The 14,688-nt window shown below is 36.0% G+C and overlaps 1 protein-coding gene across 13 annotated transcripts in view; it reads right to left on the bottom strand.

Annotated features, from left to right (window-relative positions):
- TRDN (triadin) overlaps positions 1 to 14,688 on the bottom strand; it is a 233,563-nt gene that overhangs the window by 62,111 nt on the left and 156,764 nt on the right. For 9 of the 13 annotated variants that reach the window (XM_088053842.1, XM_088053833.1, XM_088053836.1 and 6 more), the window contains 7 exons: positions 13,586 to 13,633; positions 10,969 to 10,992; positions 8,880 to 8,930; positions 8,325 to 8,375; positions 3,323 to 3,373; positions 1,477 to 1,527; positions 861 to 911 (listed from right to left, as the gene is read on the bottom strand). In XM_088053842.1, the coding sequence (XP_087909968.1) occupies positions 861 to 911; positions 1,477 to 1,527; positions 3,323 to 3,373; positions 8,325 to 8,375; positions 8,880 to 8,930; positions 10,969 to 10,992; positions 13,586 to 13,633 (327 nt within the window). The remainder of the gene's footprint in view (positions 1 to 860; positions 912 to 1,476; positions 1,528 to 3,322; positions 3,374 to 8,324; positions 8,376 to 8,879; positions 8,931 to 10,968; positions 10,993 to 13,585; positions 13,634 to 14,688) is intronic. The other 4 variants (XM_088053835.1, XM_088053838.1, XM_088053844.1 and 1 more) reach the window with 2 other exon arrangements.

The following is a 14,688-nucleotide window of genomic DNA, read 5'->3' as shown; positions in this document are numbered from 1 at the left end:
TAATAGATGATTTCTGCTATTCTCCTATATACCAGGTGAAGTAGCTGCATTTAAAAACTTGCAAATGTTTCCTTTCATAACTTTGTCAGAGAAAATATTGCCTCAATTTTTCTAGTATTACTTAGGGAAACTCTAAAGATAGGAAGCAGTATTATTCAATTATCTGAAACAGTTTACAAAACTGACTGGAAGATTTTAAGACTGACTACTACATTGCCATGACTTAAATAACTGTTATTACCCAACAAGTTATTACGTATTTTTATCCATGTTAAATTATTTACACATTTAACCTGAGTGACTGTTTTATAATGAAAGAGTGACATTTAATCCATATGCAAATAGGATAAAAGTAAAACAAAATTTTGTTTGAATTTATTTGTTATTAATAAATAAACCTGAACATAGTTGGATAATTATAATTACAGTGCCTAAAAATGCCAAGTATTTGAGATGTACTCTAAATTGTAATTGATTTTTATTTGATGGCTAGTGCTGATATTTCAATATAAGAAGAGAGAGAAAAGTGCAATTAAATAATATGCGAAGAAGTAAAATGCAATCTGAAATTACTAATTTCAATAGAAAGAATGGGACAAAATGAAGAAAAAAGAAAATAAATGATTTTTGACTTAAGAGTCTATAAAATACCACAGATACAAGTTGCTTGTATAGCCTCATATGCACCTGTCACTTGTTCAGCCAGGTAGAAAAGTGTCCATCAGCAAAGGATGCCATTCAAGGATATTTAGGAATAGCTAACCAAAGAAACTAGGATTTAATTTGTGTGTCCTTGCACAATATATTTATTTTCTCAACTGAAACTTATATTAAGGCTCAATTCAGTTTGGGATTGTTACCTTTTTCCTTAGGATTAGTTGAAGCCTTAGTTTCTTTTTGTTTTGAAGAGTCTGAAAAAGAAATTAAACACAAAAATGAAAGGAGAAAGTTAGCAATATAAACATACACTGTGCTCATTGGTACTGTAACAAATGTGCATAACACCAGATCAACCAAACATGTAAGAGATGTGTTATGGATTAGAATTTCCATTTAATTCAATAAAAGACACAAAATAAATTTGAAAGCAAACCATAAATGATTCCCACTAAATTTGTTGGCAAAGTTTCTGCAGGTCAAACTCATTCCTGTGCAGCCTATCATTTCAGCCTGTCATGTGCATTCAGTAGCAGCCCTGTTACTAATTCACTCGGAACAGACTAGCACTCCCACTGCAATATTGGCTGTGCAGCTCAGACAGCAGTTAAAGAACACCACAATAAGAAGGGTTATGACTTTATTATTTCTGAATCATGTCAGACACTGCTCCTTTCAATATATCAGAGCTATTAAATGAGAAGAATCTAGGATTAGTCTCTATTCACCAGCAGCCTGTAATTCAAAATATATCAAAACTGCAGTGAGATACCTGCAGAAGACTTGTTAGTTGCCAGCCACATAATGATAAAACATTACCTTTTTCCTTTAAGGTTGCTGGAGACTTCACATCTTTTCTTTTACCAGTCTCTGGAAAGAAACATTTAACATTTATCACAAGTCACGTTAGGGAAATAAGATGACACTTGAAAAGAAAGCAGGTCAAACAATTTGATATACGGAAAGAAAAAGAGATATGATAATTAAATGGATTTAACAGCATGGAAATAAAGAACAGGACAAAAAAACAAGGTCATCCATTCATCTTTCTAGTCTTGGATATGCAAAATAATAAGCCTTCAATATATCATTAGTTTCTTCACATTTTGAGGAAACTGTGGAGCCCTCTCTCAAGCAGGCAATGAAGAATTACTTACAAAGAAGAAAGAAATTCATAGAGCAGTTGGTATTAATGACCTTTTCTTTTGCTGAACCCAAAAAAAGAAATTAATCCACATTGATACAATTGAAATATTAGAAATACTGGCCTTGAAAGCCAGAGGCTGCTGATAAAGGTAAGTGGGAGGTTTTTTTTTTAGGAGTGACAAAAGGACCAGCTACTCATTCAGGACTCCAATATTCTTTTAATATCAAAGAGGCCATATGGGTATTAGCTGTGAACAGAATTTCCCTTCCTGCATATATATAGCCTTTTAAAATCACAGGCACACTGGCTATAAAAGAAGAGCAGTGCTCATGCTTCAAATGTACATTCATATATTTCATGTCAAAATCAATAGTCCAGGGACTTAATTGTATCTTTATTTTTTTTTTTTTCTCCAGTATATGACAAAGAATTAAAAGAGATGAGAAAAAAACACAAAACCCTGACATTCTGGTTCTCTTTCTAGTAACTGACAAGGCAGAACCCAAAGACAAAAAAACCAAACCAACCAACCAACCAAATACCCCAAAAGTGCCCCAAAAATTTAGGAGTTAGCTAAGGACAAATAAAAGAAAACTATGATATTCTTGTGGTGCTCAGGTGAGAGACAGGGACTGACAGTAGTGGCATAGAGGTGAATTTTCAGCCACAAGGGATGTCCTGGCTTCATTTCCTACAGTTTTTAGAAGGAATAATACATTCCTTGCAGAATCGTGTCATTTTGTTCTATAACTATTCAGCAGCCATAATTTGGACTGCCTTGAATGCCTCCAGCTTCCAAAAACATGGGACTTTGTAATAATTTGGACTTCAGGTGTGCTGTTCCAGCTCAGGAAACAGGCACAGTTCTGATAGCCTCTGCTGTTTCGATTAAATTTTCCATCTGTTTCAGAACTCTCCAGAAAGAATGTTTGATACACATGGCATTGCAACAAACAGGGTTTTCTCCAAATAGATGGTATCAAGCAACCTCTTACCCCTGTGGGAACAGTTAGCAGTGGTCTTGCAATTGAAGGGGTTAGAGATGTATGTGTTCATGTTGCCAACAAATTAAGAAAAAATCTTGACATATCAGTCACCCTCAAACACCTGGATTTGTCAGTAGCCTCAGCCAGTTTCATTCTCACATACCCACATTCCTGAGCTGTAGCCACATGGACCAGATTTATCCTAGTTCCCTTCAGTAATGTTCCCACTATGGGATTTAGACAATTTATTTTTGAGAGACTAACATCCAAAAGTGGTATAAAAATAAATTTTAGTATTTTCCTCAAGATGCAAATTCAAATATCCACATTTAAAAGAAGCTCAGATGATTTCTAAGGATTCTACTGGGATCTGTACCGCACAAATATTATTAAGAAGAATATAATGGCTAAAATAATCTAAACAGGAACCAGGATGGGTTTGGTTTTCCACACTTCTATATTCCCACTCAAGAGCTCTTTCTAGACTGAATAACTGTTCTGATATTCAGGTCTGGATTTCTTCTTCACTTACCTTTTTCTCTTAAGCTCTCTGGATTCTTGGGATTTTTCCCTTTCAGAGAATCTGTAGGGAGATAATTATGTTTCTGAGACTTTGAAGATAGGAGTGCCCTTCTGTATGTAACAGAAGACTCAAAAAAATATTTAAAAACTAAGATTAAAATTGTGAACATGAATAGATGCAAGCCTGACCTCTCTTTACATTCTCCCTAGAGATTGTCTCATATTTTTAAGGTGCAATAGTGTAAGTGGCAAAAGCAAGAATAGAAATTGCTTTTGGTTACTGTCTGTAGAGAACACATAGAAGAGAGAAATTAGACAGAAGAGGAAAATGCAAGCAATGACACAGGATTAGGAATTCTTTGGTTCTTATCCAAAGCTTCATGAAGACAGTTTCTGCTTTCTCTATCTTTTGCCTCAGTCCTTCAGGGAATATGCATTCGGGGTCAGCAAGCACAGGAAAAGCATACACTGTTGTGTAAACAACTAATGTTTAAATATTTCTTTCAAGCAACAGTCTCTTGACATCTTAAGTGTATTTATGAGGGAAATGAGGAGAAAATAGTTTTTTCCAAAGTAAGAAAATAATTTGATAGGCTTGAATTTGGTTTGAGTGAGAGAATATCACAGCCTGCAGAATGCTAAATAGAGCCAGCTGCATTCCATCTGACAGGATATAACACCTAAACATCTAGAAACACCATGCCATTTATTCCAAATGAAAGTAAACCAAATCTTCAGTAAACCAGAAAAAGCTAAAAGAAGATCTTTTACAAAATAATTTTAACTCTGAACATCCTTGTGGCTGCCATGGTACCAGGAAGTGATCCCACTTATCCATCTGGATTTAGTGTGAATTGTAACCGAAAAAATTCATTTCCGGGGTGGCTGGAGCTGTTGGAGAAACCATGCTGCACAGGGAGACATGAAATTAGGAGCCTGATCTTCACAGCAGCAGGTGGACTCTTCTTCAGGGGACTGAGAGAAAACTTCCAGTGTCAGCCTGAAACCCTTGGAAGTAGCCTCTATGCTGACTATATTGAAAGACTTGAGGCAACAGGTGCCCCACTTGAGCACTTCACTTTGGGCACGCTGGTGATCTCAGTGATCAGCAACCATTCTTGCAGCCACAGCCAAATCTTTGGCCTTGTGTGTTTTGTGCCATATGTCCATGGTGGTTTTTTGCCATCCATGTAGCAGATCTCCCTCAGATTTTCAATAACATGTAGCTCCTAAAGAAGGTTCAGCACTTGTGACTCTTACAACTTTTGGATGCAACTCTCAGTGCAGGACACATTATGTGGTGCACCAAGTTCCCCACCCGCTGAGCCAAGAATACTGAGATCACCAGTTCTGCTTTTCTTCCAGGGAGAAGGTTTTCTTTTTCAGAAGTTTAAACAGCTACTCACTGAGGACTTTTCAAACTTCTCTCAACTGACCACTTTATTGCTTGTCCCAGAAGGAGAAAAACATAAAACTGGCTTATAGCCAGCTTTCACCATAATGCTTTCCTCCTGCGTTCTACTCCAGGGGTGAAGCTGGGTCAGGTTAGGAAGATGGTATGGAATGATGAAGCAGCAGCAGTGTGTAATATCCTCAGGATAAAGATACAGTTCTCATGCAAATGACAATAACAAATAAATGGAAATAGACAGAAATGTGAACTGCTACTGCTCACAATATAACTCCATTTTTAAGGGAAAGAAAAAAGTATGCTACAAATTAAGATAAAAATGCCACAGACAAGGTATTATTTCATGTTACTTTTGCTTTAAAGGAAGCACAAGTATTACATAACAAGTGCAAATCAGCTCATTTGTTTCTTTAATGACAGTATACTACAATGTATATGGCGAGAAAGAAATACACACTACTGACTTATTTCCCCTGTCAATCTGTGCATAAAAATAAATAGGTTTATTATCCACACATAGCTGACGTAAGAAAATATTCAAAGACATCCCAAGACATGTCAAAAGCAAAGAAGAAGTAAAAAGAGCATTTATTTGGAAAATAAATCATGGAACACAGGATGAGAATGAATCTATGTTATCTATGCAGGACAAATGCTGTCAATTCAATAACTCAGCAAAATGCAATCTGAAAAAAATTCAATGAGGAATTATATATGAAATATTACAATCTTTTAGTGCCACTGTTATACCCTCTGGATGAATGAACATCTACTCTGGTTAGCTGGGTAAGATACCTACCTAAAAACCATGTGGCAAATTATACCTTTGAGTTTCATTGGTTTCAAATTATTTGAATATGCTTATGTCAAAAGAAAATCAGTTTTCATATTTGGTAGTACAAATGGGCGTCTTTACTCTTCTTGACTGCAGGGAGAACTGAAAACCCAGTTATAAATTCAGTCTTGAGATGTCCTGTATTACTAAGTGGAAAATATATTATTTATATATTATATAAATGTTCTCTTTAATTACTCTTAAAATTAGGCTCCAAGACTGAAGACATTTTATTCACCTCATAAAAAAATAAAGTAACTTGGTTGGACTATGATCTTTAGAGTATCCCAGCAACAAGTCTGAATGCAGGGATTTATTTTTCCTCTTTCTGCTTTAAATAAAACCACTGTGCTTAAATTTATGAAAAATAACCTGCTTTAGGATAAGGTTTTCTGGATATCCTCCTTGTTCATTCAAACACCTCATCCTTCAAAGGGAATGAGGTGTGATGACACCTCCATTATTGCATAAGGTGCCAGACACACATTAATTACCACAAGTATTTAACACTTCACCTAGAAGTGTTCCTTTATTTAGTTTACATGAATAGTAACAAACTCCCAAGACACAGAATTAGGAAGTATATGCAGTCTTAAAAATCCTTACTTTCATGTGGTCTTTGATATATATGAATTTTCCAGAAAGATCCACTTTAAGAAAAAAATTGTGAAACACCAAGTTGCGAAGAGTGTGAATTTCCCAGTGACTTGGTCAATAACCTTTACAGGGCCCATGCATGAGGTTTGGTTCATGATGGAGAGGGGAAAGGAATGGCATGAAAATGGCTTTGATTAATTTATGAACTAAAATTTGGGTGGATATGATGACTGAAATGGGGGACAAATAGTACTAAATATGTGTTTTTGCAGCAGAGTAATCCATAATGCAATAATACACAGCTAAGAAAGGCACCAAGATTTCTAGAAGTTTCTCCCCACATCTTTATAAGTTGTCCCTATAGTCTTTGACGCCAATATATTTTCAACTGAGCTCTTCAGCTCACTAATCAGCACCCTCATTTTTAGGCACAGGCACAGAACCATGCCAGTTTGATGCCTATTATGGGAAAGAGTGCATCAGCACTGCATCAGCAAGAGCTCTCAGGATCTGGGGGACAGGCTCAGCTGGGCTGGACATCGGTGCTGCTGCTCAGGAGCCTGTGATGTCTTTATGGATAGATTCAGCAGCAAATTTCAACTGTATTTACATTTAAAATAAATTCCTGCCTACTCTTTTCTGAAGGTTGGGTGGGTCCTTTGTCATATTAGAAGGACCTGTGATTACTAATTACTAATAACTTAGTAATTGAAGTTGTTGACATATTAAACATGAGCGCAGGAGACAATAAACAGTGCCGTGGTCACTCTCAACAAAGGACACACTACGAAAACTTTTACAGGGTTGGAAAAACACTGTTCATTTGCTCTAAAGAAACTCTTATCAAAGAGAAAAAAATTTGGGTCTTCTCTCTTTTTTCTCTTCTCCCTGCCTCCCTGTAATCTTTTCAAAAGAGCAGCAGGCTGAATACACGTATTCCATGCAGGGAAAGAGGGGGAAAAGTTGTCACTCAAGTGCTGCTTCTAATTTTCCAGCATAACACCATGAGGAAGACACATTATAGGCAGTCTGTGGAGAGGTCCACAGGACTCCGTAGAGTTTGGATATACAGCTCTGGTCCAGGTATCCAGGCTCATGTAAATAGAGCATGTGTACATTAGGAATGGAACACACACAGAAGAACAATATATGCACCATAGAATTAGAAGATTTCCATAATACAAATTTTTGAATAAAAAAGTGAGTGAATGAACATAGCTTCTAGGATTTTGAAAATATATCTAGCAATAAATTATTCTTCCTTTGTTTTAAAGGTTTTTTTGTCATCTTTCAATACTGCTTGAATTGACTTCTTAATTCAGTCCTTTCTTTGAAATTGCATAGAATGACTGTAACTTGAAATATTTATAGACTAAAGTCTAGATATCGCAGACCATATCTATTTATATATAGCTATAGACTTATAGAAGTTATAGACTATAGCTTAAAATAAATATTCATTTGACTATACATATGGTAGATTTCTTTATTCTGAAGATGTCAAATAAGACTTATCCATAAGTAACTTATTACAAATAAAGTTATTTCTAGAAAGGAGGGAAGAAATAAGCTGTGTAAAAAGCACCCAATAAAACAATTGATGAAAGGAAATTTAATTGAATTAACTATCTATTCTAATCAAGTTGCCAAAAAATAAAAAAAAAAGATAAGGAATAGAAGAAAGATTCAGATTACCTCTCATGTTGCAGGTGGTTGACTAGATGAAGCTCTGGGGTTTTAGCTATAACTTTTATGGAGTACAGAAAGCATATTTCCCACTCATGTGCTCATAAACCTTACTTTCTTCTTATTATGTTCACACATTTGTGAAAGTATTCAGGTCAGAACTTCTTAACTGGCCCCTATTAAAGACTTTGCATTGTTCAGACCTTCTTTGCAAGGCTCTTGACTATTATACAGAGTGGTTTATTATATTGATTTAATTAATTTTGAGAATTCTGAATTTTAATTTTCTTGATATATTCTATTTATATTCCCCTCTCCCTGACTATTTAATGCTATTGATCCTGTATAAATTTTTAACTAATTACATTTTGATTGGTTAAGATTTATAATGGGAAAGACTGATAATGATTGTTTAAAAAATTACCATCTTCATTCTATTTTGTGTGGGCTTAGCAAGTCCTATATTTTATTATGTATTCTTACCTTTTTCTTTTAAAGATGTAGGATTCTTTTCTCCCTTTTCTTTAGCATGTTCTGTAAAAATAATTTATTAATCTTCAAGCTAGAATGTTAAAAATTAACATCTAATACCTCTAGAATAATGATTGATTGAATCATTTGTGGTTTCTAACTGACACGAGGTACCAATTCAATGTGTAGCACAAAACTAATTTTCATCAGTCTTAGCATGCTCACAAAGTGAAACCATAAATTTTCTTAAACTTGATGAAAGAACAAAGATCACTCAAAACTTATTTCACTTTGCAGCTCATAATAAATGCTAACAAGAGTTCCTAAATTCTGAGTTTCGTCCTCCAAATTTTCATAACTAGTGTAACAGTGCTCTCTTTGCACTTCTAATTCAGGTAATGCCAATTAAGTTTCATAATAAATTTACCAAAATAGTATTATGGTTATAAATTCCTAACTAAATCATACCTTAAAAAATGACATGGCAGTGCATTTCAAGCTGTTTTGGTTTTTTTTTTAATGCATATAGATCTTACAGCTATATACAAATTCGTCCTGCTATGTTACCTTTATCTTTTGTGGCAGCTGGAGATTTTAATTCTTTCTCTTTTCCAGGATCTGTAAAAGAATCGGTCACACCAATAAAGTGAAAAGCAGAAACCACAGCTGAGTGAAACAATGAGATTTAACCAGAGGGGAGAATGAAGCATATAGATAGTGCAAGAGACAAAAACTATGTATTGAAAGACACGGATAAAAATTGAGTTATTGGAAGATTTGTACAAAATTCACTGGATATCATTCAAAAAGTTCAGTACATAAAATGTGTTTTGTAGATTAACTATCGTAGATTTAATTATAAAATTTGCAAACTCCAACTTAGTATGAGACAAAGGGAAGTTTTTCAGTGTTCTTAACCAGAAAGGTAAAAACTGATGCTTTGCCAAGTTTGACGCATTGGAGCTGACTGTGGCCTACTTCCCTCACCTGGGATTGCCCATTCTTGCTGAGCAAGGACAGGAGTTTTCTGATTAGATCTATTCTTTTTTAAAGGACAGATGCTGATCAAAGTGGGTGAGCAACATAGCAGTGACAAATAGGTAGGTGAAGAGCTGTTTTCATTCTGCCTACAGACAGGTAGAGAAGATGGCTAGGCCACACCAGCCTTCCTCAAGGAAGGGTAGTCCTCTGGAAAAAGCATAAGAAATAGTTTGCACCAGATGGAAAACAAGAATTTGGTTTCAGACAAAATGTGAGATCATTATTCTGGACTGATGAGAGGTCTCCAAAGCTTTCCGCCACAAAATTAAGAAGGCAGATAAGATGGTTCCAAAACAGTCTATTCAAAAATATCAGAGACTTGGATTTTGGCTTCTTGTATTTTAAGTAATTTAACCATCTGATTGCTGGTTAAACTGTTTCACACATGTCATCTGAGAAATACTAACAGGTGTTTTCTGGAAAAAATAAAAAATACTAGGCTCTCCATCACATATAAATCAAAAATTCCTTATCTTGAAAAACTCAGCAGCAATTCAGAGCCAGAAGATATTAAATGAAACTGTTGGAAGACCATCTTGGTCTCTACACGTAGGATAAGAAATCAAGACTCCTGATGAGGAGGAGTTTGTGTTTAGGAGATGGAGGTTGTATTTAGTAGCTAGACATAAAACTTGTATAAGCTACAGCAGGCAGTTTTAATGGTAATTGTTTACTGCCTTAATGATACACAGTTCACAAATTTTCTCTTTATTATAAAAGCATACTGTGTCCAATAGCAATTTATCATGATATCAATAAAGCTTGTTGTTCATAGTTTAGTATTTGCATCTGACTAAGATGAACTGAGGTCCTTTGGAATCTGAATTGAAGGAATCTATAAATAATAACTTTTTATTTATGGTAGAAATAGCCATCAAGTGGAAAAACCTAATTTGCTGTTGACATTGAAAGTCCTCTTCTGTTGGGACTGAAGTCAAGAGAGAAATTTTTCATTATTTTTCTCCTTCTACATTGTGTTTCTATAACGGCAATACTAGACACTTCAATAATTTTTAAAGGAGAAGACTTGGGAAAGAAATCTGTTGAACAAGGTCAAAAATGCAATTTTTTTTGAAATATAGCTCTCTTCTATTCCTCACCACACCTCAGACATCTGCTTCAGAAACTACTACTGCTCTCCTGCTTTGATCTTCATGTTTTGTGCTCACTAAATTATTATTCAGTCCTTTATTTTTGAAATGAGAAAATACACAATTTACTGCAGATATCTGTAGACATATTTGGTGGATGTATTCAGACATATTCACATTCCTAATAAAAAACTATTTCCAATTTTTAAATATTAAGTTAATCACTGAACATTCTGTGAACAGAAATAAAATTCAGTGAGAAGACTGAAAAAGTTTCTCTTCTGTGCTCATGTGTAATGAAAATTTCCCAAGAGGTTTCATGTTCAGTTCAGTAGTGTCTAGAAAGAAGACAGCTAAAGACAGAGCTCCAGTCAAAATAAGTAATTTCAAGCATGACATAAAGCCTTTAATTTCAGAAGCCTGCCAGTAAGAAATTAAAGCTGTAGTACACCTCCATTATTAAGAGTACAGTTACACAAACTCTTGTGGAAGATGTTACTTTAATGAGTAAAACTATAACTTACTTCCTTGTTTCATCTTTGGTTTATCTGTTAAAAGAGAATGGAAAGGAAATAAAAATGAAAAGAGAAAAGAAAAAATTAGAATACATGTTCACATGAGACATTTTAAAAAATATAATCAACTAATTAAAATGTATTTAAATGCATGTTGACCCTAAATGCTTAAATATATCTTGGACTCCACTGTTTCTTGACAGAGTATGTGAATAAAGTTCATGTTTCCCACATATTCCCTTTCATACCTGCACAAAAACATGAAACCCCCTAGTCTGACATGACCTCTATCTGCCTTAACTGAGGGAAAGTCTCCTTTATTAGCACTATTGGATACTACCAGAAAAAAAAAAACCAAACAAAAACCTTTTTATCATCTCTTTTAAATATTAATTCTCAGTAACAGGGGTTAACTTCCTGGAAACCAACCTGATATTTGCTCACAAACTTTTTCAAAAAAATAGGTCAAAGAGTTAAAGTTAAGTGCCTTCTTGCTCATCTTTTAGCAATTGAAATTATTACCTGTAGTTCGGCTTTACAACTAATAAAAGACTATTGAACTGAGATGTTGCTACAATGTTTCAGCATGTTTCCAGACGTGGGGGTTTGAGGTCAAAGCTGAAATAATCACTAAAACCTTTGTTTGAAACAATGAAGTTATTTCCTGATTGCTGAGCAAATCCAAGACTCCAGATTTTCCTGCGAGTCTCCTTATACATTTTTTCTTAGATTTCAAGTCCCAGTTTTGACCAGGACTGAATCCCTCTACTTTTTGAAATGCGTCCTGATGCAAAGTGCTCTTCTGTGAGTAATATAAGTATGTGGTAATATTCAAAAATGATCCAGAAAGTTTTTTGGTTTGTTTGTCTTTGGGTGATCAATGTGTTGGCAGCAGCTCCATACATATATGGTGCAGAAATGAGGAGCAGAGGGAATTGCTGTATGAAAGTGTTTGTGCTCACTTCTGTGCATCAGAGGAGCTGAGCTGCTGCCAGAACTGGGAAGTAGCTGCAGAAATAGTTGTGACAGACATTACATGTTGCTCTTATTCCTTTGACTTGTAGAGACTAGATAGTGCTGGCATGGGAAAACAGTGCTGCTGCAGCTACTGACTGCTGTCATGGGAAACAGTTTGCTCCCCTTTTGTGTTCCTTGGGTATCACAACCTGTGGTTTAGAAAACACTTCTCCACGCCAACCATGTGAAACTATACTTTGTGCTGCTCAGTCTGTGCTCTTTATGGCACACTTAAAAAGTTTGGCAGATAAAATCCCAACAAATTGTTGTATATTACAGAAAGGACAAATCTTACAGCAACCAGGCACACCTCATTGCTGCATGAGACAGACTAAAAGAGGGGAAGCAGTGTAGATATCTGGGGAAGCACTTGTGTGGCAGTGGAAAATAATGTGGAAACCCAGCCTAAGAATGACTGAAATCTAGGCCAAGGCCCACCTAATTATAACATTTTCCATGACAACTACCAAGCAGCTGACAGCTGCTGCAGGGTGTCTGTGCTGGCTTGAATAATTCTGAGTAAAGCTGAAGCTGAGAAACTGGAGAAAATAAAGGGGTAAAAGCTCAACTGACCAAAGCTACACCAGTAAATGTCTTACACCTTATATTAAAGGTTACTGGCAAGTTCATCAACAGGGCTCTAGCTGCCAATTTGAGCACAAGTAAATACAAACATCACCTCAGTAGGCAGCTAGGATGTGTATCACATAAGGGAAACCTGAGCTGATAAGCTTTGGGGATTAAGACCCCCTTTTTATTACTTTGCTTCTTACCATACTAACCTAAAAAAGAATGGATTGCTTATAACAAGTGTGCAAGAGGCAAATATGCAGGATGTAATGCTGAAGGTAATAATAATAAAAATAATAATAGTAATAATAATAATAATAATAATAATAATAATGTATATAATAGGAAATTACACATCTTCAGATGGTTTAAGGACTCCATCCTTCTCTCTTTGTGCTCACTCAGTGTCCTGAGTTTTGTTTTGACCTTGGTGTAGGCCATTCCTTGGTATTCCTGCTGTTGTTGGCTTGGGACACTGGATATAGACTTTGTGTCCCTCTGTACTATGTGCCATCAACAAGTGGTTCTTGCAGCCTTTCTTCTGGTGCTCCCACTCAGACATTCCCACTCATGCCCTATCCATACCAATACTAAGATTTTTGTGAAAAATTTCTGCAAGTTCTGGTCTCAAAATTTATTGAGATTCTCTGCAGTGGGCTTTTGTGACTGAGAGGGCCCCTGCCCCTTTTCTTCATTGGAAGTTACTCTCCCAGACTGAGTAGCAAAGGCTGATCCCTGTCCAGGCTACAGGTGCAGGAAGCCTCTTGCAGGATCAGTGGGACACTAAGTCCCAGCACAGAGCCCTTCATCTGAAGTGGGCAGCCATCTACCTGAAGCTTTTTGTTGGGGTGGCAGTTTTGTGGAAGCCAGTTTTATAGTGGAAATTCCCTGTTGCTCTGACAAACACAGCAGAACTCTGAAAAAATATTGGTGAGCTAGTAGGTTTAAAGGGTGCTGCCATCTAGCTCTCTGGGGTTATTTTTTCTGTGCCATTGTGCTTTAAGAGAGATAATGCCAATGTGTTTTGTTTTATTTTTACCTTGCACTGCTGCCTTTGTTGCTTTTCCTTCTTTTTTTTCAAGTCCTGCTGCAAATAAAAGATACAGTTTAAGTAAAATTTCTAGTCAGAGGTGTTGCTAAACCAGACAAAGCTCTTCTAAAATGCTTAGACATTATTTTGAGTCAAAAGATTTCAGGGATTTCTAATCATAAGATTCTCCCCCAAGATATGAATACATAATAGATATTTTTTTATCTGTCTGAAAGAAGAATGATTTATTTTTTTTACTTTCTTTCAGAAAATTAATAGTAGATCTGATCAAGCAGAAGGTGGGGCTGCCTAGTGTAGGGGGCTTGGAACTAGATGATCTTTAAGGTCCCTTTCAACACAAACCATTCAATGATTCTGTGATGTCAGATGAAAGAGGGACTAAACTGCAGCACATATTTTGTAACAGAGAAGAGGGCAAAGCAAGCAGGTCTTTACCTTGCCCAGCCATTTGAGAGCCCCCCAAGCAATCATGGTTTTCTGTTTGCACCAGCAGAAACCTCCACCCTGCACCCTTAACACAGCAAAACCTTGCCCCATATTCTCAGTTTTAAGCACATGGTTTGTCTCAGTGAAGACAGCAGGCCACAGATGGAGTGTATGTTATGACATCTAACTTGATCCTTCTGAATACTGAGATTTCTGTGGGCAAGCAAGAAGCTTGAACCAGACCACCTGTGCAGCAGGGCTGCTTAACATTTACTGACTCCAGGGGAAGCAGCTGTAACAGCTCAGGTCAGGATACATGGACATATCCAATTCCTTATTCACAAGCTTCACAAGCACAGTTTGCAAATTCATTTACACATCTTGGGAGACAAAGCGATATTAAGGATGAAACTATCTAAGAAGAGGTGGTGCAGGTGGAGGTACCATTACACCTCATAAACATGGGTATCCTCTTATAGTTTCTGACAATTTACTCTGCAGGTTTGGTGATGCACAACATTATATCTTTAGGACAGCTTATATATATTTCTTATTGAATCATTTGGGGTTAAATGTTGTAAATCTATAAATATACATGTTTATCTGTAAATGGCACTTCCAACACTTCACGTCTGTGACACCAAGCTTTTGCAGCCATAATTTAT

Source organism: Pseudopodoces humilis, chromosome 3 (assembly GCF_049639895.1).
Source record: "Pseudopodoces humilis isolate 2021_Gansu_Grassland_sample_001 chromosome 3, ASM4963989v1, whole genome shotgun sequence".
NCBI lineage: Eukaryota > Metazoa > Chordata > Aves > Passeriformes > Paridae > Pseudopodoces > Pseudopodoces humilis.
Note: the sequence above shows the minus strand (reverse complement) of the source record. Positions and strands in the feature narration are given on the sequence as shown.